This window comes from Molothrus ater, chromosome 6, assembly GCF_012460135.2.
Source record: "Molothrus ater isolate BHLD 08-10-18 breed brown headed cowbird chromosome 6, BPBGC_Mater_1.1, whole genome shotgun sequence".
Taxonomy (NCBI): Eukaryota; Metazoa; Chordata; class Aves; order Passeriformes; family Icteridae; genus Molothrus; species Molothrus ater.
In genome coordinates, this window is record NC_050483.2 from 58,307,876 (window position 1) to 58,329,594 (window position 21,719).

General features: G+C 47.6%; 1 protein-coding gene across 4 annotated transcripts in view; it reads left to right on the top strand.

The window, feature by feature from the left end:
- The window catches only part of ARMH4 (armadillo like helical domain containing 4), a 65,104-nt gene extending 45,630 nt beyond the window's left edge, over positions 1–19,474 (top strand). For 3 of the 4 annotated variants that reach the window (XM_036384165.2, XM_054515175.1, XM_036384163.2), the window contains exons 6-8: positions 7,497–7,528; positions 13,900–14,034; positions 14,810–19,474. In XM_036384165.2, coding sequence (XP_036240058.1) covers positions 7,497–7,528; positions 13,900–14,034; positions 14,810–14,878 — 236 coding nt within the window. In that variant the 3' untranslated portion in view covers positions 14,879–19,474. The remainder of the gene's footprint in view (positions 1–7,496; positions 7,529–13,899; positions 14,035–14,809) is intronic. The other variant, XM_036384164.2, reaches the window with a different exon arrangement.
- Positions 19,475–21,719: the final 2,245 nt, after the last annotated feature.

Consider the following 21,719-nt stretch of genomic DNA (forward strand, 5'->3'; position numbering starts at 1 on the left):
GGAGGAATCATGGGAAGAATAAACCATTAATTAATTTTTTACTGGAAACCTCTGAGAAATAAAACCAATTGTACAGCAAAGTTTTAGCATTGAGAGTGCAGGGATCAGAAGAACTCTGGAAGAGGTGTATCAGTGCTCTGGAAAAGCCTGGAAAGCATTCTTTCATAGAACCTGGCTCTTCAGCTGCTGCTTCTAGGTAGTTCCATTTGGGTAGTGGTATGTAAATAAACAGCACACAAATGCCACCTTTAAAAGGTAATTAAAGCTGCAAAGTCAAGGCCAATGAGTACAGAAAGATTTTTCATCTTCAGCAGGAGACAGCTTTGATGAGGAGCCTCCAGGGAGATCTCAGAGCCTCTTCCAGGGCCTCAAGGAGCACAGGAGAACTGGAGAAGGACTTTGGACATGGGCAGGATGTGACAGGACACAGGGAATGGCTTCAAACTGCCAGAGGGCAGGGTTAGATGGGATATTGGGAAGGAATTCTTGCTGTGAGGGTGGGGAGGATTTGGCACAGGTTCTGTGCCCAGAGAAGCTGTGGCTGCCCCATCCCTGGAGGTGTCCAAGGCCAGGGTTGGAGGGGGTTTGGAGCAACTGGGATAGTGGGAGGTGTGGGGGTGGGACAAACCTGTCTTTAATGTCCCTTTAACCCAGACCAGTCTGTGTTTCTCTGAGAGCTGGTGAATATGAACATTTTCAGCCCATGAGCTGAGGCAGGGTGGGCTCTCTCTGCTGGCAGCTCCCTGTGTTGCTCCAGGAGCTGAGCCAGGGCAGGGCGAGGGAGAAGCTCATCCCACGTGTGCTCCAGCACAGGTGTTGCCATTTCCATAAACAAAGTTTGCATTTCCTCTCCCAGAGCAGACACAGCTTTTGAACACACTGTGATCAGTAAATATTTAATCACACAACAAATTGTGCCAGCCAGTTCACAGCAATGTCCTGCTGATGCCTTTTTGGATAATGGCAGGTTTTGTACCTTGGCTTGGCTTTAACATCTTGTGCCTGTCTGGGGCCACTGAGGGAGGAACAAATGGTGTGTAGATGTCAATATGTGTTTTGAAGGCCCCACAGAAGAAGTGAGTTCACAGAGAAATGCCAAGGCACAAGGGCAGTGCTTCTGCCAGCCTCAGCAAGGGGCAGATAAAGTGGAAAATGGCTTAAAAAGTGCAAGGGAAAAGGAAAAGGAGGAACCAGACCTAATGCCATGGGGAAAAGAGTGTAAAAAGGTCAGGGAAGGAGTTGGGAAGCCCAGTTTGGTTCCTGCTTTCTGGGTGAGTGTGCTGAGTTGTCTCCCCATCTCCATTTCTTTTCCAAGAGATTTGAGGCAGGCTTGGGTTGCAACGACGTCACAGACATCTTTTATGGAAAATCCTTTCTTTAGGATTTTTCCTCCTGAGAAGCTGAGAGGCCTCAGGAACAAAATGTAACCAATGGTTATCTGCTGCTGTGGAATGCAACAGGTGCATCTGTGATTGGTCTCATGTGGTTGTTTCTAATTAATGGCCAATCACAGCTCAGCTGGCTCAGACTCTCTGTCCGAGCCACAAGCCTTTGTTATCATTCTTTGCTGTTCTATTCTTAGCCAGCCTTCTGATGAAATCCTTTCTTCTATTCTTTTTAGTATAGTTTTAATATAATATATATCATAAAATAATAAATCAGCCTTCTGAAACATGGAGTCAGGTCCTTGTCTCTTCCTTCATCCTAAAACCCCTGTGAGCACGATCACACAACCAAGCTTGGGCTGCAGCTGGAGAGGCAGGGAAAAGGGTGTAGATGGTGCAGTTCAGGGACCAGACAGTGCCATGGTAGCTATTAAAGTTCACTGGGTTAATTCAAAGTTCACCCAAGCAAAATTTTTATCTGAAAACATAAATGGTAATTGTCAGTTTGACATTTGTTTGATTATCCAGCTGTTCAAGTCTTCTCCAGTTGGGCAATTCATGAATCAACATTCCCATCAGATAGGTGTAGTTGTTCTGGAATTAAAAATATGCTGCCTTCCAGCATATTTCCAGATTGCCTTCCAGATGCCATTTTCTTTATTATTTATTTGTGCTAGTAAGAAAATTGAAAATTGTGCTTTTTTAAGGGAAAGGAGCAGATGCACCCTTGTGCCATTAAGTTGTCAGAGCTGAGCAGATGAAGCACGAAGCATTTCTGCAAAATTGTTCTCACAAGTCTCATTTGGGAAAAAAAAAAAAAAAATTTAACCTGCAAGAGAAAGGGATGAAATCTGTAATGGAACAGGACAGGTTGCTTGGTATATGCAGACTGATTGAAAGTAATCAATCTTTTGCTTATTTTCTGCACTTTAACCAGCTCTCCTTTGCTGAAAGAGTGCAGATTTGGAGTAGATATTAGGAAAAAAATTCTTGACTGTGAGGGTGGTGAGGCCGAGAAGCTGAGGATCCCCCATCCCTGGCCTGGGGCTGGTGGTGGAGAGTTTTTGAAAGGTAAGGGGATGGATGAAGCTCCATCAGTAGCAGGAGGGAGTTCTGGAATGAAGCTGTAACTGCTGGATTTGAAAACCAGGCAACATCTGCAGGGATGAGTGATAATGTGCCATGGAAAACCAGAATTGCTTTAACTGATGATTAAAAAAGAGGATATGATTAAAACAAGCTGATTAGATGAAACCAAAGTGACAAGACAAAGCAGCAGAGCATTCAAAAGGGGAGGGGGGGAGACACAACTGATGGCAGTAGGGCATGAATTATTGATTGAAATCTCCACCAGAAGTCTTTGCATTTTCTTATCTGGGAAGGGAGAGAATGAATGAGAAGTGAACAGAATTATTAAGCAGCTTTATTATTGCACTGGAGTGGATAATTAGGCAATTAGGATTACTAAAAGTTGGCAAAGCAAGAGGCCCTGAGGACTTGTGCTCCTGATTTCAGAGGAGGGTGGAGAGGGAAGCAGGGAAAAGCCTTTGGTGAGAGATTTGGGGGTGCCTTGGGGTGAGTGAGGCTGAAAGGCAGAGCCAGGCTCTGGCACCCAGCCCCTGCAGCTGCCAGGACAGAGAGGGGCACAGGAGACCTGGAATGTGAAAAAGAACTTGTCTGAGCATGGCCAGTCCTTGGAACAGCAGCAGGGAGGGAGATCAGGAGTGAAGGCCTCAGCATTAAAGGGATCTGGACCTAAGTGAGTCCAGAGAGACCACAAAGATGCTCTGAGGGCTGGGGACAGGCTGGGAGAGGTGGGGGGTGTTCAGCCTGGGGAAGAGAAGGCTCTGGGGAGACCTCAGAGCATTTTCTGATTTTGGGCATCCAGTGCCATGTGCCCTCAGGTGTCACCTGCTGTCCCCTCCTGAGCCTCTGCCTGCATTGCCAGAGCCTGAGCTCCCAGAGGGGTTTTGCTCACAGGGAATTGTGAGTGTCCCTTTGGGCCAGGTCCCTCCCAAATGGGCCAGGCAGACACCACAGGCTGCTGTGCAAATGAGCCTCACTTCTTCAGCACCAGAGCTTCTGAATAGCTGGCTGCACATTTTGAAGGGGAAAGCTGGGTAAAACTGCCTAAAAATAGCACATTGCATCTGGGACTGTGTGAATCCATCCTGGGCTGCTCTGAGGCCAGTGCCAGACCTGTGTGCTCCTCCTCTGTGCTCCTGACTGGCTTTATCTTAAGCTATATGTTATTTAAAATTAATTTGCAGAGATGCAGACATTACATAAATCACTGAGGAAATGTCAGATTATGTATGTAATTTGCTGAAGTGCTCCACTCTCATCTTACTTAGCTCCCCGTGAAACCAAGGGATCAAAATTAAGCTGAGGCAGAGTTTGGACCAGTCACCATCCTGAAAGTGCTGGGGAAGATGAGCCAGCACTGCAGACACTTGTTAGTAATTCACACCCAGAGAGACTCTTGGAATTTCTTCAGGACATTCAGTGATCAGAGAAAATAGGAATAAAGGGGATGATGAAAAATACATGGACTAGAGTATTTTTTACTAATTATTTGCTTGCCCTCATTGGCAAGTCACCTGGTGTTCCTGAAGAGAGCTGCATTTTCATGGGAAGGTGCCAGCCACAATGTTCCTCTCCCAAAACCAAGCCAGAATATTAATTATGGATTCTGTTGCATAATTAGAGTCTGAAGCCCAGAATTAATTGATGGTAGCTGCTTAGCATAGATATCAATTCCACCTTGGAATAATGCTCTGTCTCCTAGCCACACACAGGTGGGTAAATCACTGGAGCAGTGAGTGCTCAGTTTTGGTGGCACAGGGGCTTGTGATCTCCTGCCAGCTGTTAGAACAGTGCATTGGTGACATGAGAAGTGTTTGTAATTCATGGTAACCCAGTGCTCCTTGACTTGTCCTGCCCCAGCCTGCCAGGGCTGGGACCTTGGCTGTGACAGCTTGTCTTGGTTTGGAAAGACAGGAGTCTGCTAAGGAAGGCAGGAACCTCCCCTGAAAATGGAGAATGTAAACCCTCCCCACCCCTCTGAATTGCTATAAATTTTAAATTAAGGGGCTCTCAGGCAAAAATATGGGAGCAGGAATAACAGTTCTTTAATATGGAAAGGGGGAAAAAAAGGATAAAATAAACAATGCAGTACACTAGAACAACACTGACAGAGTCAGAACCCAACCTGACACCCTGTGGGTCAGGGTGTTGGCAGCAGTCCCATTGGAATTTTGGCTCAGCCCTCCTGCAGTGTCAGGGTGGTTCTGCTGGAGCAGGGATCCTGTAGAGAAGGATGCATTCTTCCTCTGCAGATCCAGTGGAAGAAGAGGCAGCTGCTGTTCCTCTGGGGAATTCCATGGAGAAAGCCATGCCCATGTCTCAAAAACCTCTGGATTATATCCAGGTAGGAATGCTTGGCTCCTCCCTCTGGGCTCACATCTCCCAATGGGATGCTGTAGTTCTTATCAGCCATGCAGGGACATTCAATGGCTGTTATCAGCAGATGTCCCCTCCCGAGGGAGGAGTGGTTGTGGTCACTCAGAGAGAGAGATAAGGCAAACTGCCCACTTGGCAAAGGTAATCTGCCATACAGATGGTAATAGAAAACATCTTGCCTTGCAATCTTCAACACAGCTCCACACTCTCTGCTCCTTCCCAGTGCAGTCCTGCCAGGACATTGAGGGGTTTCTGACCTCCTGCCTGAATCTCATTAATTTTGGGCCATTATTTTCCTCTAGCAGAGATCAAAGGCTGTGGCTGCATTGGAGCATCCCCTGGAGAGGCACCTAGTCAGCAATGTCCTTCTTGGACATTGGGATGTTGGGATGTTTTTGGGATGTTTTTCCTGCGGCCTGGGTTGATTTCCAAAGGCACCTCACAGCTGAGTGCAAGGCTGGGTTTAATAACAAACAAATGTGTAACAGCAAATAAAGATTTGTACTATGGAGCTGCTGGGTGCTGCTATTTGGTGGAGCAGAGGGGAACAAAGCCAGCATCTGTGTTCATTAAAAATAGGTAATGGAATATTCTTAGCTCAGCCCCTGCTTCTGCCTTGGCAGAAATACTCTGGAGTTAATTGCTGCTGTTGTTCAGCTGCAGCAAAGTGGGTCAGCTATTGGTGAGATCACTGATCCCATGGAATTGTTGGGAGAGGTGTAAAAATAGGCTTTGTGCTGCGCTCAGCTGGGGTTTGGGCCAGCTGAGCACTGCAGGTGCTCGTGGGGATGCTGTCCCCAGGTCCTGTGGGTCTGCAGCTCTGTGGCTGAGCCACTGTCACCACTCCTGGCAGTGCCACACCTGGAACCCAGCCCAGGGCAGCCAGGGGTGTCCTTCCTCTCTGGGATTCCACTGGGAATCCACCCTCAAGCTGCACCAAGGGAAATACAGGTTGGATATCAGGAAAAAGAAAGGGTGAGAAAGTTCTGGAATGCTCTGCCCAGGGAGGTGGTGGAGTCCCCATCCCTGGGTGTGTTTAACAAAGCCTGGATGTGGCACTGGGTGCCAGGGGTGAGTTGAGGTGTTGGGGCTGGGTTGGTCTCAGTGATCTTGGAGGTCTCTTCCAACCCAACCCAGTGATTCTGTGAATTCTGTGAATCCAGGGCATGCAAGCTTGGGCTGGCAGAGGAGGATTGTGGTGTCACCTTCATAAACTGAGTTTTGTATGGCTCAGCCTGTGCAGGCCAGGACTAATGGTGGGAAGAGCTGATAAAACAAAACCTCTTATCCTCTTCTAGTGCTGTGTGTGTCCCTCTCCTGGATAATTCATCTCTTTCTCAGCTCCCCATCAGAGATAAGTGCACCTGTGCCTCCTTCACAGGTGTTCACCTTTAGCTAATTTGGGATCCTTCTGTTAGGTGTTATCCCTCTGAAGGTGTTGTGTTGCTAACACTTCAAAGGGAATATTCAAATGGCTTTGAACTTGTGTTGTATCTGAGACATGAAATAGCCATTTGCTGCTGGCCCTCCTGTGCCCCCTCCCCACTCACAGAAAGGCTCCTCCTTTCAGAAGGGTGCTCTGAGTGATGCAGACACTGATATTGCTAATCCAAGCTTTGAAGGGACGTTTCATAACAAAGCAGGCTTGGAGATCAGGTCTAAATCCATCAACTTTGTTACATTTGGGATTTAACATGCCCTAGAAGAAATATCCCTCAGAAGGACATTGCTGCATCCAAAAGGCCCCTGTGCCTTGAGCATTGTCCTCTTGGAGAGATGAGAACCCTTGAAAAACCACACTTGCTGAGCCCCCAAAACCCCAATATTTAACTCTTTATTGCCTCTTACCCATGAGTAAGAATTTGTTAAAATCCTGGTGGATCCTTTTGGGCATTTTGCCCTCGGTGCAGTGCAGACACACCAGTGCCCTGTGGTGTTTGTGACCCCTGCACTCACTGCTGAGCCCTTGCAGCTCTTTGAGATCAGTGAATATTCCATCCCAAAGCACCTGCCATTACACATTTTTAATTCCCAGCTGTCATATTTCAGATTTTATTTAACTGTCAGGAGAAGAAAGTCACAGTGCTGGCAGTATAAATTTGCTTGAGTTGGTGATTTAGCCCCTCCAGTGCCATCCCACTGGATGGAGGCTTCCCAGAGCAGGCAGTGGCTATTCCAGAAAAGCAGGGCAATAAAAGGCAGTGAAAAACACATTTTTAGCCATCATTACAAATTATACAAAATTCAGGGGAGAATATCCACATAGAGGAGGCCAGGGGAAGGAAATAACTGCGCTGAAAGGTTTTCTCCTGGTCAGACACCCTGGTGTGTGTATGAGAAGTGATGGTCAAAAATCCACAACCTGAAATGCTGCTTTTTCATTTTTTTATTTTTTATTTTCCTTTTTAAATCACTCTGAAAATGTGAATTGCTCAGGCAAAGGTGAGCTGCTTGCCTGCCAACTCCAAGAGTTTCTTGTGTTGATTTGCTGCATTTGCTTTTTCTCATGAATGAGAAAAGAGGAAACCTAATGTTCAGCCTTATCAGCTTGTCAATTTAATTGCTGTCTATTTTAATGTTATCACTGTCATTTGTTACTAATTAATAGAAGCAACATGATTGCAGCTTTTATTTTTCCTTATTTTTCAGTGAGAAGCTGGATGGAGAAGCTGAAAGATAAGGTAGGAGGCTCAGTGTTTCAGTTCCTTTCAAAGCAAAACCATTTTTACTTGCAGGAATAAATAAATTCTTGTCAGTGCAGTTCTTTATCTCCATACAGACAGTTGAGAAAGGGCTTAAAATTTTCTCTGAGAGGCAAATGAGCCAGGTGCTGCTGGTATAGAGTGGTGTGAATGCACAAAAAATCCCTGATGGGTTGGAACTAAGGGCAGGAGGGACAGAAGTGTTTGATTGATTTCTCTGCACCAGAAAATGACCTTGTCAGATAACCCAGGTTGCTTTTTTTTTATTTCCCCTTAACTCATCCTAGAATAGTTTTGGTGGGAAAGGACCTTTGGAAGTCCATCTAGCCCAGCCCCTCTGCACTGAGCAGGGATATCTTCACCAGACCAGGTGTTTAGGACCCTCTCCAGCCTGACCTGGAATGTTTCCAGGGACCCCAAGGTAAAGAACTTAGTTCCACCCCTTTTCTCTCTGTGCTGAGCTCAGTTCTGGATCCAAATCAAGAGGTGCTGCTCTCTGGTGAGAGGCTGCCTGCCATGCCAGTGCTTCTGCATGAGGCTTATCCCACCTCCACTTGCTGCAAATCCCTGCAAGGAGGATGATCAAACACAGCAAAGCTGATAAACAAGGTTCCAGACCTTGATCCTTCCTCCCTGGCATCCCAGGGCCTGCTCCATGCATCCAAGAGCTGTGCAGCCACAGGCACTGATGGCTTTTTAGGCTCTGCTGCCCTGGAGCAAATATTGACATTTCAGAATGGTTGTGAAGCTTTCCAAGCGTAGTGTTGCTGGCAGCAGAGCCACGAAGCTGAAAATGAGGTGACAGCAAGAACATTTTGTGACTCAACAGGCCTTGGAGATTCTTGAAGAGGGTCAGAGTCAGTAGAAACAAAAACCATCTCAAGGAGTGGGAGTGATGTCTGAAAAGCCATCCCTGAACTTAAGCAGACTCACCCAGCCAGCCCAGCCCTGCCTCTGCTCCACACCAAATTCCAGCAGCACTTTGATCATCAGGTCAGAGCAGAGAATCAGGGCCTGGGTGTCTGTTCTTGTCTTGGTTTGGAAAGACAGGAGTCTGCTAAGGAAGGCAGGAGCCTCCCTTGAAATGGAGAATGTAAACCCTCCCCACCCCTCTGAATTGCTATAAATTTTAAATTAAGGGGCTCTCAGGCAAAAATATGGGAGCAGGAAATAACAGTTATTTAATAGGGAAGAAAAAGGATAAAATTAAACAATGCAGTACACCAAAACAACACTGACAGAGTCAGAACCCAACCTGACACCCTGTGGGGTGTTGGCAGCAGTCCCATTGGAATTGTGGCTCAGCCCTCCTGCAGTGTCAGGGGTGGTTCTGCTGGAGCAGGGGTCCTGTAGAAAGGGTGTAGTCATCCTCCAAAGATCCAGTGGAAGAAGAAGCAGCTGCTGTTCCTCTGGGAAATCCAGTGGAGAAGCTGTGCAGTTATTCCAGGATCTCCAGATTATATCAGGGTAGGAATGCCTTGGCTCCTCCCTCTGGGCTCACATCTCCCAATGGGATGCTGTAGTTCTTATCAGACATGCAGGGACATTCCATGGCTGTTATCAGCAGATGTCTCCCCTGAGGGAGGAGTGATTGTGGTCACTCAGAGAGAGAGATAAGGCAAGCTGCCCACTGACAAAAGCCATACAGATGGTAATGGAATACATCTTGCCTTGCAACCTGGAACAGCTCTGCAGGTCTGGGGGGTGGGAGGGTTTCAGGTGGGCTCCTGCCCAGCCCTGCTGAGTTGCCTTTCTGCCTGCACTAGGAAGGAGGCGAGTCTAGAGCCAGCCTAGAGTCCCCTTGGCCTGGGATTCATCCAGAGCAGATGCTGAAAGGACAGAGAATGGTTTTCCCAGCCAAGGTAAAGAGCAGCCCCCAGGCTGGCTGTGTGCCTGGAGGGATTGCAGCATGCCCAGGGCACTGCTCATGCCAGCACGTGGCACAGCACAGCTTGGGGACATCAGTGGCTTCTCCCTGAAGCTGTAGCTTGTCTTTCCTCTTGTCACCTTGTTGGCCACCTCTGTCCTTCCCTGTTGCAGAGGGGCTGCATGTTCCCGTCTCCAGCAGAGCTGTGGAGAGTTTGAACCTCGTGCAGGCAGACCCTGGGCTGTGGCAGTGCCCAGCTATCACCAGCCAGGGGCTGTGCACAAATCACAAATGGGATGGGACTGCTGGGAACAGCCTTGAGCTGGTTTATTTTCCAGCACCAGCCTCATTACATGGTTATGACAATGGGAAGATGCCATCAGCAGACCAAGAACTTAATGTTACACCTTACTTTAAAAGTTTTTTGACCAATCACACAAAGCAAAAGCACATTGACAGTAGTTCATCCAACCACTATAAGCACACATACCTTTGGTTAAAACAATCCTTGCTTATTTCAAACACAATATCTGCTTATGAGCCTTAAAACACAATGCACAGAGCTCCTTATTAAGCTTAAACCTTTCTAATATCTCACTAGATATACTTTTCTGCAGCTTAGGGAGTTATTCTAGACAAGCTTTAATACACAGACCATTGTTCTATTTGTCCTTACTTTTCTACTTTTTACATAATTTTTCTGCTGACCAATCTCCTGGCTACTGCTCAGCTCTAATCACAGTTCTGCTGTCTCTGAGGCCTGCCTTTTGCAGCTTTCCCAAAACCCTCTGATTTTATGGATTCCCACACCCAGCACAAGCACTGCTGTCACTGAGGATCCACTGGTGTCCACTCCAAAGAGAGACTCACTCCTGAGCCACCTCCCTCCTTTGGGTTCTTTCACCTGGTTCACATTTTTCCTTAGAAAAGCCCAACAAAAACCACTCCCCCTCCACTCCCAACCAGTTGCTGCTATCACAAATCACTTCCAAATAAATCTGTTGACCCCATTCCCTCCTCCTCCTAATTGAGTTTATATCAGCACCAGTCTGTGTGCCCCTTTCATTTGCCCCATCCTCTGCTTTATAATCCCTCCACCCAGAAGAGAATTCCAGCACATCTCTGAGAGAAATGTCCCTCCCTGTCCCTCAGGTGTGGCTGTGGGACTAGGAGCACAGGGTCAGGGACAGATTTATGTCTGGTTTCCTGCAATTACTGTGCAAATGCTGCATTTGGTGGGGCAAATAATGGACATGGAGTTCCTCTCAAGTTCTCTTGCTCTTATCTCAAAGCCCAGCAGGGCCAGGAAGGTCCTGAGCATGGATTTGGTGTATTAAAAGCATCCCTAAAGAAGCTACATCTTCCCTATAAAGGGGTGAAAATGTGGCTTTGGCCTGTGAAATGGGGTTTTCTATCAAGAAAGTGCAGAAGCCCTCAGAAGTTGGGCTGCAAGACACAGAAGGGCTGGGTTTGCATCACATCACAAGTTTTTGGGGTATAAAACACTGATCTGGGGCCTGGGGGAAACCTGTAAAAGGCCATGGGCTGGTCAGGTGTGACAAAGGCTCACAGACAGGCTGAGGAGCTCATTGTGATTTCTGATATGGAAACTCAGCTGGGCAGCAGCTCAGAGCCATTTGCAGCCTCCCCTCACTGCCCGTGCCAGCAGCAAAGTTCCAGAAATAGAAAACCCCACGCTGCACTAATTAGGTCACCCAATTAAGGCACCTTAATTGCCTCACAGAGACACAGCCTTCAGCTGTGTCCTCACTCAGCTCCTTTTTTGGGAGCTGGGCTCAGGCTGCAGCCCCTTCCCAGCACCTGAGCTGAACAGGGCTGGCTGTTCTGGGAGAGGGTTCAGGGAATCTGAACGATGCAGCTGAAGATCCCTCGAGCTTTGGGATCCACACACAGAGGAGCTGTTGCTGTTTAAAGCACTGAGTAGGACCTGGAGGGGCTTGGGGGAGCAAACCAGCCCTCCCTGGGGGAGGAGGGAGCAGCCCCCAATGGGGATCCATAGAAAAGGATCTGGTGCTGCTCTAAGCCAAAAATCTAATCTAATCTAAAATTCCAATCCAAACCGTGACCCAAACCCTGACCCAATTCTAATCTGAATCCTGACCCAAACCCTAATGCAATTCCAATCCAAACCTGACCCAAACCCTGATGGAATTCCAGTCCAAACCTGTCCCAAACATGACCCAAACCCTGATCCAATTCCAGTCCAAACCCTGATCCAATTCTAATCTGAATCCTGACCCAAACCTGACCCAAACCCTGATCCAATTCCAGTCCAAACCCTGATCCAATTCTAATCTGAATCCTGACCCAAACCTGACCCAAACCCTGATCCAATTCCAATCCAAACCTGACCCAAACCCTGATCCAATTCCAATCCAAACATGACCCAAACCCTGATCCAATTCCAATCCAACCATGACCCAAACCCTGATCCAATTCCAATCCAAACCTGACCCAAACCTGACCCAAACCCTGATCCAATTCCAGTCCAAACCCTGATCCAAACCTGACCCAAGCCCTGATCCAATTCCAATCCAAACCTTGACCCAAGCCCTGATCCAAGCCCTGATCCAATTGGTGCCTGCCCCCGATGAAAGCAGTTATTTTTATTCTCTCCAGGTAAGTGTACACAGGCAGGCTAGTGCACCTGAACAGCTTTTTTTTAATTTTTTTAAAAATTTCCTCCCACTCAGTGGATTATGGAAGAGAAGTAATTATGGTGTGTGTGCTGTGTTGTATTTTGATAGCATAGATGAAGGCAGGTGTTTGTAAGCAATGGGCTGAGTCTTGCTGGGAGCTGTCTGATAGTCCTCACAATTGGTGCCTGTGTCCTTTGGCAGGTGTAAAATCCATTTTTGGGGGGTGTAGCAGGCAGAGGGTGAAGCTGTAGTGGCACAGCAGAGGACTCTGGCTGCAGTGTGAGGAGAGGCAGAGCTACAGAGGGGAGCAAGGCTGTACCTGCCTCCCTTGCAATGCTGAGCCCACCTAACCAAATTAGGTGAGGATTCTGAGGCAATACTTTAAAATTTAGGTTCCTTTTCATTTAAAGCAGTAAAATATAAAATAGCAAGCACTTGGGAATATTTTCCTAAGGATTTAGAGTGCTTAGATGTGTAATTTTAGATTAGCCATGTTGTCTGTATTTTTTGTTTTAATGGGCAGTGCAAACACACTGATCACAGCAATTGAATTAGGGCTGGTTAATTTTGCTGTGCTCCCCTTAAGGCCACCTGAGGGTGTGAGTGCCCTCCCTCTGTGTCACCATCCTGATGCCATGCAGGGGACCTCTTCCCATGTGTGAAAAACGCCAATCACTTGTTTTTAAAATTTTAAAAGTTTAATAACAATAAAATGGTTCTAAAATAGCAATTTAATTAGAGTAATAATAATTTGGACAGTTTGGATTAGGACAACATGAGACAATAAAAACAAAGAGTTACGGACAGTCCGGGTACCTTTTCTGGGCAAAATAAGCCCAAAAAAGGACCCATGTTAACAGAGGATTAACCCTTAAAAGCAATAACCTGTTGTATATTCATACACCTCATCCATGATGCATAAATTCCATTCAAACACAGGATTCTGTCTGGGCAGTGTCAGCTCCTTCCTCTGAATCCTAACAGTGTCTTCAGAGATGAATGATGCAGGAAGAAGTTCGTTTCTTCTGATAATGGAGCAATAAATTCTCTTTCTCTGAAAGATTTAGGTGTCCTGTTGCTGCTATCTCGCTGCGAGTCCTTTCTTTAAAAAAAGTATCTTACACAGCATAGTTTCTATTTTAACCTTATGTTATAACCTAAAACTATATTTAACACACTACTTGAGAAAATTAACACAGCATAACTTTTCTAACATAACACATAAAATATTCATTTTAATATTTGCACAAAGCCAATCATAAAACATGCATTTTTTCACACCATGCAAAGCCAAAGTGTTTGGCTCAAAGATTTTGAGTACAAAGCTGAGGAGGCCTCGAGATCACCTTCCTTTGGCAGTCAAGGTTTTCCTTCAAAACAAAAAACACTCCCAGCTAGTTGCTAGTGTAGCAAATCACTTGCAAATAATTGACCCCATTCCCTCCTCTTCCTAATTGAGTTTATCAGCATCAGTCTGTGTGCCCCTCTCATTTGCCCCATCCTCTGCTTTATAATCCCTCCACCCAGAAGAGGATTCCAGCACACAGTGGCCCATCTCTGAGAGTTATGTCCCTCTCCTAAAGGCAGGCAGTGCAGGGTCTCAGGTGTCACCAGTAAATATGTGTCAGGGAAAGCTGAGTTGTGCTGGTGACCAGCTTGGTCCTGGAGTGGGAATCATCCTGTGCAGGAAGGTGATGGGGGCTCAAATCCAGTAAACTTTGAGGAACTCACCATAGGGATAAATTGCAGTCCTTGGCTGGTGAAAAATGGCTCTGAAAGGATGGTTTGGGGAGTGATGCTCTGCTCCTTTCTCCTCCATTTAGGCAGGATACATGTCAGGGATGCTGGTTCCTGTGGGAGTTGGAATAGCTGGAGCTCTCTTCATCCTGGGAGCGCTCTACAGCATTAAGATGATGAATCGCCGGAGGAGAAACGGCTCCAAGAGGCACAAAAGGAAGGTATGGAGTGTGAAAAATGCCAATCACTTGTTTTTAAAATTTTAATAGTAATAAAATGGTTATAAAAATAGTAATACAATTAGAGTAATAATAATTTGGACAATTTGAATTAGGACAATATGAGACAACAAATACAAAGAGTTACGGGCGTCCGGGTACCTTTTTCTGGGCAGCATGAACCTGAGAAAGGACCCACGTTAACAGAGGATTAACCCTTAAAAACAACAGCCTGTTGCATATTCATACACCTCATACATGATGCTTAAATTCCAGTCAGATACAGGATTCTGTCTGGTCATTGTCAGCTTCTTCCTCCAAATCCTAACAGTGCCTTCCAGGCAGGAAGAAGTTTGTTTCTTCTGATAATGGAGCAATAAATTCTTTTTCTCTGAAAGATTCAGGTATCCTGTGGCTGCTATCTTGTTGCGAGTCTTTTCTTTAAAAAAAGTATTTACATAGCATAGTTTCTATTTTAACATTTTTAAAATAACCTAAAACTATATTTAACACAGTTCTTAAGAGAATTAATACAATATTACTTTCTAACACAACACATATAATATTCACAAAAGCCAATAATAAAATACATGCATTTTTCACATGGAGACTGCCAGGGGAAGGTATGGAAACTCTGAACCCTCCTGGCTGGAAATCAAACTCAGCCTGGCTGGGGTCTGTCTGAGCTGGGGACACCTTGGTTATGGGATGGGGGCATCCGAATTCTCTCCTTTTGGTTCCTTTTTGCAGCTCTCTGATGTTTGTTCTCGTCCCCCAGCAGAGGGAATTTAACAGCATGCAGGACCGAGTGATGCTCCTGGCCGACAGCTCTGAAGACGAATTTTGAGTGGAACTGCAGTGCCCTTGGGAGAGAGAGCCCGTGACTTTTCAGAGGAGGGAGAGAGGGGGAGGAGAAGAACAAGCGACTTTTCTGCTGCTGCAGCGCTGCTCCCTCGGCTGCCCCGGGCAGGGGTGTGTCCCCAGCCCAGTGACAATGACAATGACAATGCTATGCTCTACGTGTGCCACCCGTGGTGTTTGTTTTGATACAGTAGTGGAGATCTCACACTCACCCTCGGCGCCTCATTCAGAGCCACAGCTGGAGCTGATCCATGTGGATGATTATTTTCCTCTTGCCCTGGTGTACTGTTTTGGTCCTGGCTGGCAGTAATCTAATCATAACAATAGCTCTCACCCATCCCAGGAATGGAAATCTTTACTGTGAATGACTTCTGTCCAATTCATTTTAAATGTTACATTACCTGAGCTAGAGTTCCTTAGTGCTAAGATTAGCTGCTCTGCTTAATTAATGAGTTGTAAGCCTGGCCTGTACCCCTGGCTGCCAGAGAAGTGCCCATGTACAGGGTTCTTGATACAGTTTGAAGCACATTTCTGCCCTTGGGTGCCCCCACTCTCACCCCTTTCTTCCTTCAGCTCTGCTCCACACTGCTTGGAGACACACAGGAATGGCCTCAGCATTGATTCCACCACCACATTCCCTGTCCATTTCCAACCAGCACTGTCTGTTACAGCACAATAAATACCAGCACTCATCTACTGATGGCTGCTCTTGCTGCATCTCTTGGCTTTTGCTCAGTGTGCAAGGAGGTGAGAGAAGAGGAAGGTCAGAGACTACCCCAGCTTCTGCCTCCTCTTGGAAGGACACTAGCTCCAGGTTCTTCTCTTTCCAAGGCTGCATTCCCATAGGGATAAGGGTGGAGCTTCTGAACCCCTTTACCCCACTGGAAAATGCATTTTCAGCCCCTGAAAGCTGCATGAACCACAGCACCTTTGGGGGATCTGGATGGGTCTTGTCTCACAGAACCACAGAATTGTTTGGGTTGGAAGGGACTTTCAAGGGATCTGTTTCCAACCCTGACACCTTCCACTATCCCAGGTTGTTCCAAACCTTGTCCAGTCTGGCCTGGAAAACTTCCAGGGATGGGGCAGCCATGGATTCCCTGGGCCACTGGTGTCCAAACCATGGAATTCAGAAAGGCACTAAAGCTTGGGGAGCAGGTGCAGTCACTGTTGAGGGATTTGTGGCTAACAGTGGGAAACCAGCAAGAGCTGGAGAGATGGCAGCTCTGGGGGGTGAGGTGACCCCATTGGGAACCCTTGGCTGTGGGGAGAAAGGTGAATCCATGGCACAGATGGGTGCAGGGGGTTGTGGAGGTGCCTTGTTAGTCCCAAGTCCTGAGGGGCACAGTGCTTGAGGTGTCACAGGCATTGAGCAGCGGAGGATAATGCAGCTTTGCCCAGAAATGCTGTCAAAATAGCCAGGAAAAGGGCTGCACTACTGGGCTCTGCTTCCCACTGTGGAATTACTTCAATCTGACATGCAAAACATCCATGTTTCTGAGAGGGAATCCATGTTCCTGAGGTGGGAATCCATGTTTCTCAGAGGGAATCCATGTTTCTGAGAGGGAATCCATGTTCCTGAGGTGGGAATCCATGTTTCTCAGAGGGAATCCATGTTTCTGAGGTGGGAATCCATGTTTCGGAGGTGGGAATCCATATTTCAGAGGAGGGAATTCCATGTTTCTGAGGAGGGAACCCAAGTTTCTGAGGGGGGAATCCATGTTCCTGAGGAGGGAATCCATGTTCCTGAGGTGGGAATCCAAGTTTGAGGTGTGAATCAAAGTTTGAGGTGGGAATTCATGTTCCTGAGGTGGGAATCCATGTTTCTGAGGGGCAAATCCATGTTTCTGAGGTGGGAATCCATTTTTCTGAGTGGGGAATCCATGTTCCTGAGGAGGGAATCCATGTTTCTCAGAGGGAATCCATGTTTCTGAGGTGGGAATCCATGTTTCTGAGGTGGGAATCCATGTTTCTGAGGGGGAATCCATGTTTCTGAGGTGGAATCCATGTTTTTGAGGTGGGAATCCATGTTTCTGAGGTGGGAATCCATGTTTTTGAGGTGGGAATCCATGTTTCTGAGGTGGGAATCCATGTTTTGTTTTTGAGGTGGGAATCTATGTTCCTGAGGGGGAATCCATGTTCCTGAGGTGGAATCCATGTTTCTGAGGTGGGAATCGCTGTTCTGTGGGGAATCATCCTTCCTGCAAGGAACAGTGACTGTTGCCAGAGGAGAAATGAGCAGAAAAGTAAGGGCAGGCCCCACATCTGCTGAGATTCAACCCCTCTGAGCCTTTGGAGAGGGAGGGGTGGTTGAGGAGGGGCAGGAGCAGGATTTGGTTCCCTGTGGAGGTGGAAAGCTCTGTCAGATGGTGGGGAATGTTTTGTGGAAGTGTCAGTGGGATTGCAAGGCAGGGAGGACTTTCAGGAGCCCCTCCTGAGGTGAGCTCTCTCTTGAGGGGGTCAGGGCCTACTCTGGACATTAAATCACCAGATGTGATGGTCAGCTCTGGACAAGCCCTGCTCAGCAGAGCCCAGGTGCTCTCCTGAGCCTGTGACACCCACTGGGTCACCTGGACAAGGACAGGTGGGACACCCTGGTTCCAAAATGCTGCTCCAATGCTCAGTCTTCCAATCCAGCAGCTGTGTGTGGTACCTCAGCCATCCATCCTGTGGGTGCATGGGGAGCAGGCTGGGGAGACAACATTTTTAGGGGTGAGGGGTCGTCATACCCCCCAGATAGGGCTCCACAGTGCATCTCTCCCTGTCTGTTCCTGAAATATCATCCAGGAGGGTTTTGCCTTGCTAAAAGCAGCCCCACATCTTTAACAGGCACTGACTGGCAATACACCATGAAATCCAAAATTCAGTCCTCTTTCTCACGTGGTTACTCCAAGTTAAGATGAAGTTTTCCCTCCAGAGTGATCTCTCCCTATTTCCTGCTGGTTCCTAAGTCTGTTGGAGCTTGGAGGTGCTCAGGAGGTGTTACCAGTCCAGGGATCATTCCTTCACTATTGGGGGTTAGGAAATATTGTCCCTTGGGCTCTTTGATGATTTATTCCCTGTAAGGCATGGTGGGGATTGCAAAGTGGATACCTGATGAAGTATCTGATAAAACAGGGTTGCTGGGTCAGTCAGGAGGAGGAGGAGGAGGAGGGATGGCTGAGGAAGGCTGCTGGTTTAAGTAGCCCAGCTCTGGCAGCTCAGGAGGATCCTTATGGATGGGCTGCCAGTTTGATGGATTGGGAAGGCAGGTGGGGAGGTGCTGTGGCCTTTTGTTGTGCTAATAAATCCCCAGTTTGGGAAACACTGCCTTTCTGCAGGGGCAATCAGTTTCCCTGTCTCTCCTCTCCCTCTCCAGCATAATGAACCTGAGGAATTAAAGGCAGCACTGCCAGTCAGAATGATGGAAGTGGGGTTTTACTGCATCTCTGGGGGGCCTGGTGTCCTCAGAACCAGAGAGGACATGGCAGGGGTGGCTTGGATGCTGCAAGTCCACAAGGAAGGGAGGCCCAGCTGCCTGCACAGTTCAGTGTGGGCTCTCTGGTCTCTGCTGGTGACAGGCTTAGGAGTTAGGTGGGTTTCCCAAAGGTTTTTCTTGTGATCTGTCTGCACTGCCAGGCCTGACTCTGGCTCTGAAATGCTTCACCCAAGGATGGGACCTGAGCACTGCTGGCCATTTGGAGGGGAGCTTTCTGTGAAATAGTTGGTTTTGGTCATCCCTGGAGGGTCCCCATGTCTTCATCTTGAACTGGAAGCAAGGAGGGCAGTCAGAGCCAGCTGTGGCTCCAGAGAAGTTTGTGGGAGCCCTGGGAGCTCAGAGTTTCCTGCAGTGTCTGCAAGTCCTTGAAGCACCAGCACCACTCAGCCCCTTCCCTTCTCATTCAAGGCCAATAGACTTCAGATTGGGCACTTAAAAATAGCCTCTGCACAGCTCCTGGAGTTGGATCCATTCTCTTGGAATGAGCCAGGTGGCAGCAGGGAGGGGATGGGGGGTTCAGGTGGGGGCTGGAGCTCCAGTGGCCTGACACTGCTGGTTGAATCTTTACCTCTGCCTTGCCAAACCAGCAGCTTCTTTTGGAAGAGGCAGGGCAAGGAAAGCAGCCAAGAAGGGCCTTCCTCATCCTCAGTGCTGGGTGAACTGCAAGGCCCTGAGTGCTGAGGGTGGTGGCATTGGCACAGCAATGTCCCTGCAGCAATAACAACCCCTGGATTCCACACAGGACCAGCCACTCACCTCCCTTTTGCATTCTCCTGATAGCACAAGGCAGAATTTCCTTCCTGGCACAGCAGCTTTGGCCTCTCCAGCCCCACTTCTGACAGAAGGAACCAGCCTGGCAGCTCTTGGCCCCTTGGAATGACCTCCACCACACAGCTGCTGATCCCTGAAGGTGTCTCTGAGGCCAGATGTTCACCCTGGTGAGGCTGCTCTGGACTGCTCTGCCTCCACAGAGAGCTGTGAGGAGTCCTTGTGCTTCCTTGTGGTTTTCTCTTGTGGACAGGAGCAGCTCCTTATCCTGTAACTATGGAATGTAGCACTTTGTTAAAGGAAAACATTGGGAAATAAAAAGCTGTCCATCCATCAGAGCTGACTCTGAGTGCCTGTCTCCCTGATCTGTGGTCCTTCAGTGTCCCAGGCAAAGCTGTGAAGTGATGCTTGGAGGATCTGAGTGTTGTGTTTCTTTCTCCAGGCTGCATGGTCGGTGCAAGGACTCAGGCTGGGCTTGCAGGGGTCACAGGAGCCATGGGGAACCTCAGGCTGGCACTTTTTGGGTAGGATTTACCTGGAAGTAGGTGTTTGCCATAGGCTGTGATGACCCCAAAGTCCCTTGGTGTCTTGGTTTGAAAAGCCAGGTGTCTGCTAAGGAAGGCAGGAGCCTCCCCTGAAATGGAAAATGTAAAATGTAAACCCCCTCCCTCTGAATTGTTGTAATTTTGAAATTAAGGGGCTCTCAGGCAAAGATATGGGAGCAGGAATAACAGTTCTTGTGGTACTTGCAGGGGTCCCCAGGATGAGGTGAGAGATGAGGAATTGAGAATCTGACTCCATGTTCTCAGAAGGCTGATTTATTATTTTATTATTATTTATTTTTTATTTTTATGATATTATATTATATTAAAGAATGCTACACTAAAACTATACTAAAGAAAGAGAAAGGATACATCAGAAGGCTTAAGAATGAGAATGAAAAGCTCGTGACTGACTCCTTGAGTCTGACACAGCTGATGGTGATTGGTCATTAATAAAAACAATTCACATGGATTCAATCAATGACCAGTTGGTAAACAATCTCCAGACCACATTCCAGGGCAGCAAACACAGGAGAAGCAATCAGATAATTATTGTTTTCATTCTTTTCTCAGCTTCCCAGGAGAAGAAATCCTGGCAAAGGGATTTTTCAGAAAATATGACAGTGACAAGTTCTCTATTAGGGAAGAAAATAAAATAAAAATGCAGTGATACAAAACAACACTGCCAGAGTCAGAGCAGTCCCTGTCCCCCTGTGTGTCAGGGGGTGGCACAGCCCCATCCCATGGGGGCTCAGCCCTCCTGCAGTGCCAGCTGTGGTTCTGCTGGAGCAGGGATCCTGCACAAGGGGGGAGTTTTCCTCTGCAGCTCCAGGGCTGCTGCAGATGGGCCTGGGCTCCCTCTGGCAATGCAGGGCAGCAGAAGCTGCTCCTCTGGCAATGCACTGGGCAAAGGCTGCTGTGCTGTCCCAGAACCTCAGATTGGATCCAGGTAGGAATGCTTGGCTCCTCCCCTGGGCGCAGCATCTCCCCTGGGATGATGGGATTGGATCAGCCCTGCAGGGACACTCAGTGGCCATGGACAGCAGAGATCTCCTGGAGGGAGGATTGGCTGTGGGAGAGAGAAAGAAAAAACAGCCCAATGAACAGAGGATAACTGCCCCAGCTCTGAGAGATGGGAATTGAATACACATCCCCATTTCCCACCTCAGACACTTGGTTGGCAGTGGCAGGAATGAGCCCCAACAGTGACATCTCTGTGCACACCAGGACAATTTTGCTTTCTGTTTTGCCCTGTTTCTGATTTCTCTGTGCCCAGACTTTCCAACACCCCAGTACCAGGGTGTCTGCCTGCCCTTCTCCCATCTCCCCCCACTAACAAGAGGCAGCAAGAGCTATTTGTCACTGTGTGTGTTTTCTCTAATGGAAAATGGCTTGTTCAAAACAAGAACTTCCCAGGGAAATAGCTGCTTGGGGATTGCATGAACACAATCTTTGCTAATTGGTAGTTGCCAAAAAACAATCTGTATATTCATGAAGCTGTTTGCTGCACTGCTGGCTTTTTCCAATGAAAAAACAAGACCTGCTGAAAGAAGATAAACAATGACAATGTTTGGTTTTTTTTTCCCCTAGGTCTATTTCCTTAGGAAATTACTCTCTGTGATCTCTCTGCCTCACTCTGAGCCTCTGTCCATCAGCTGGTCTCCTTCTAATGTCCCTGACTCTGCCGACCAAGCCAGAGGGTTGTGAAAATGGGGAGAGATAAATCCATAATTAAAAAACCAACAAAGAAACAAAAACCAGAAAAGTGTGTGGAGCTGTTCTGAGGCTGCAGAATTCCTGCATTTTCAGCATTTATATGTGGTTTGATGGAGAGGATGAGCTGGATGTCCTGGAAATCATTGGGGTTCCTGCCCTGTGTGGGTTCCTTGGGGCTGAGCAAAGCCCAGGGATGAGCCTGGCACAGGGCTCAGCCTATTTCAGTCACAAACTGGACCCTGACTGTGCAGAGCAGCACAGACAGCCCAGCTTGGGGTTATTTTCATCAATATGTTTGGGAAGGACAAATCAAAGGCATTCCC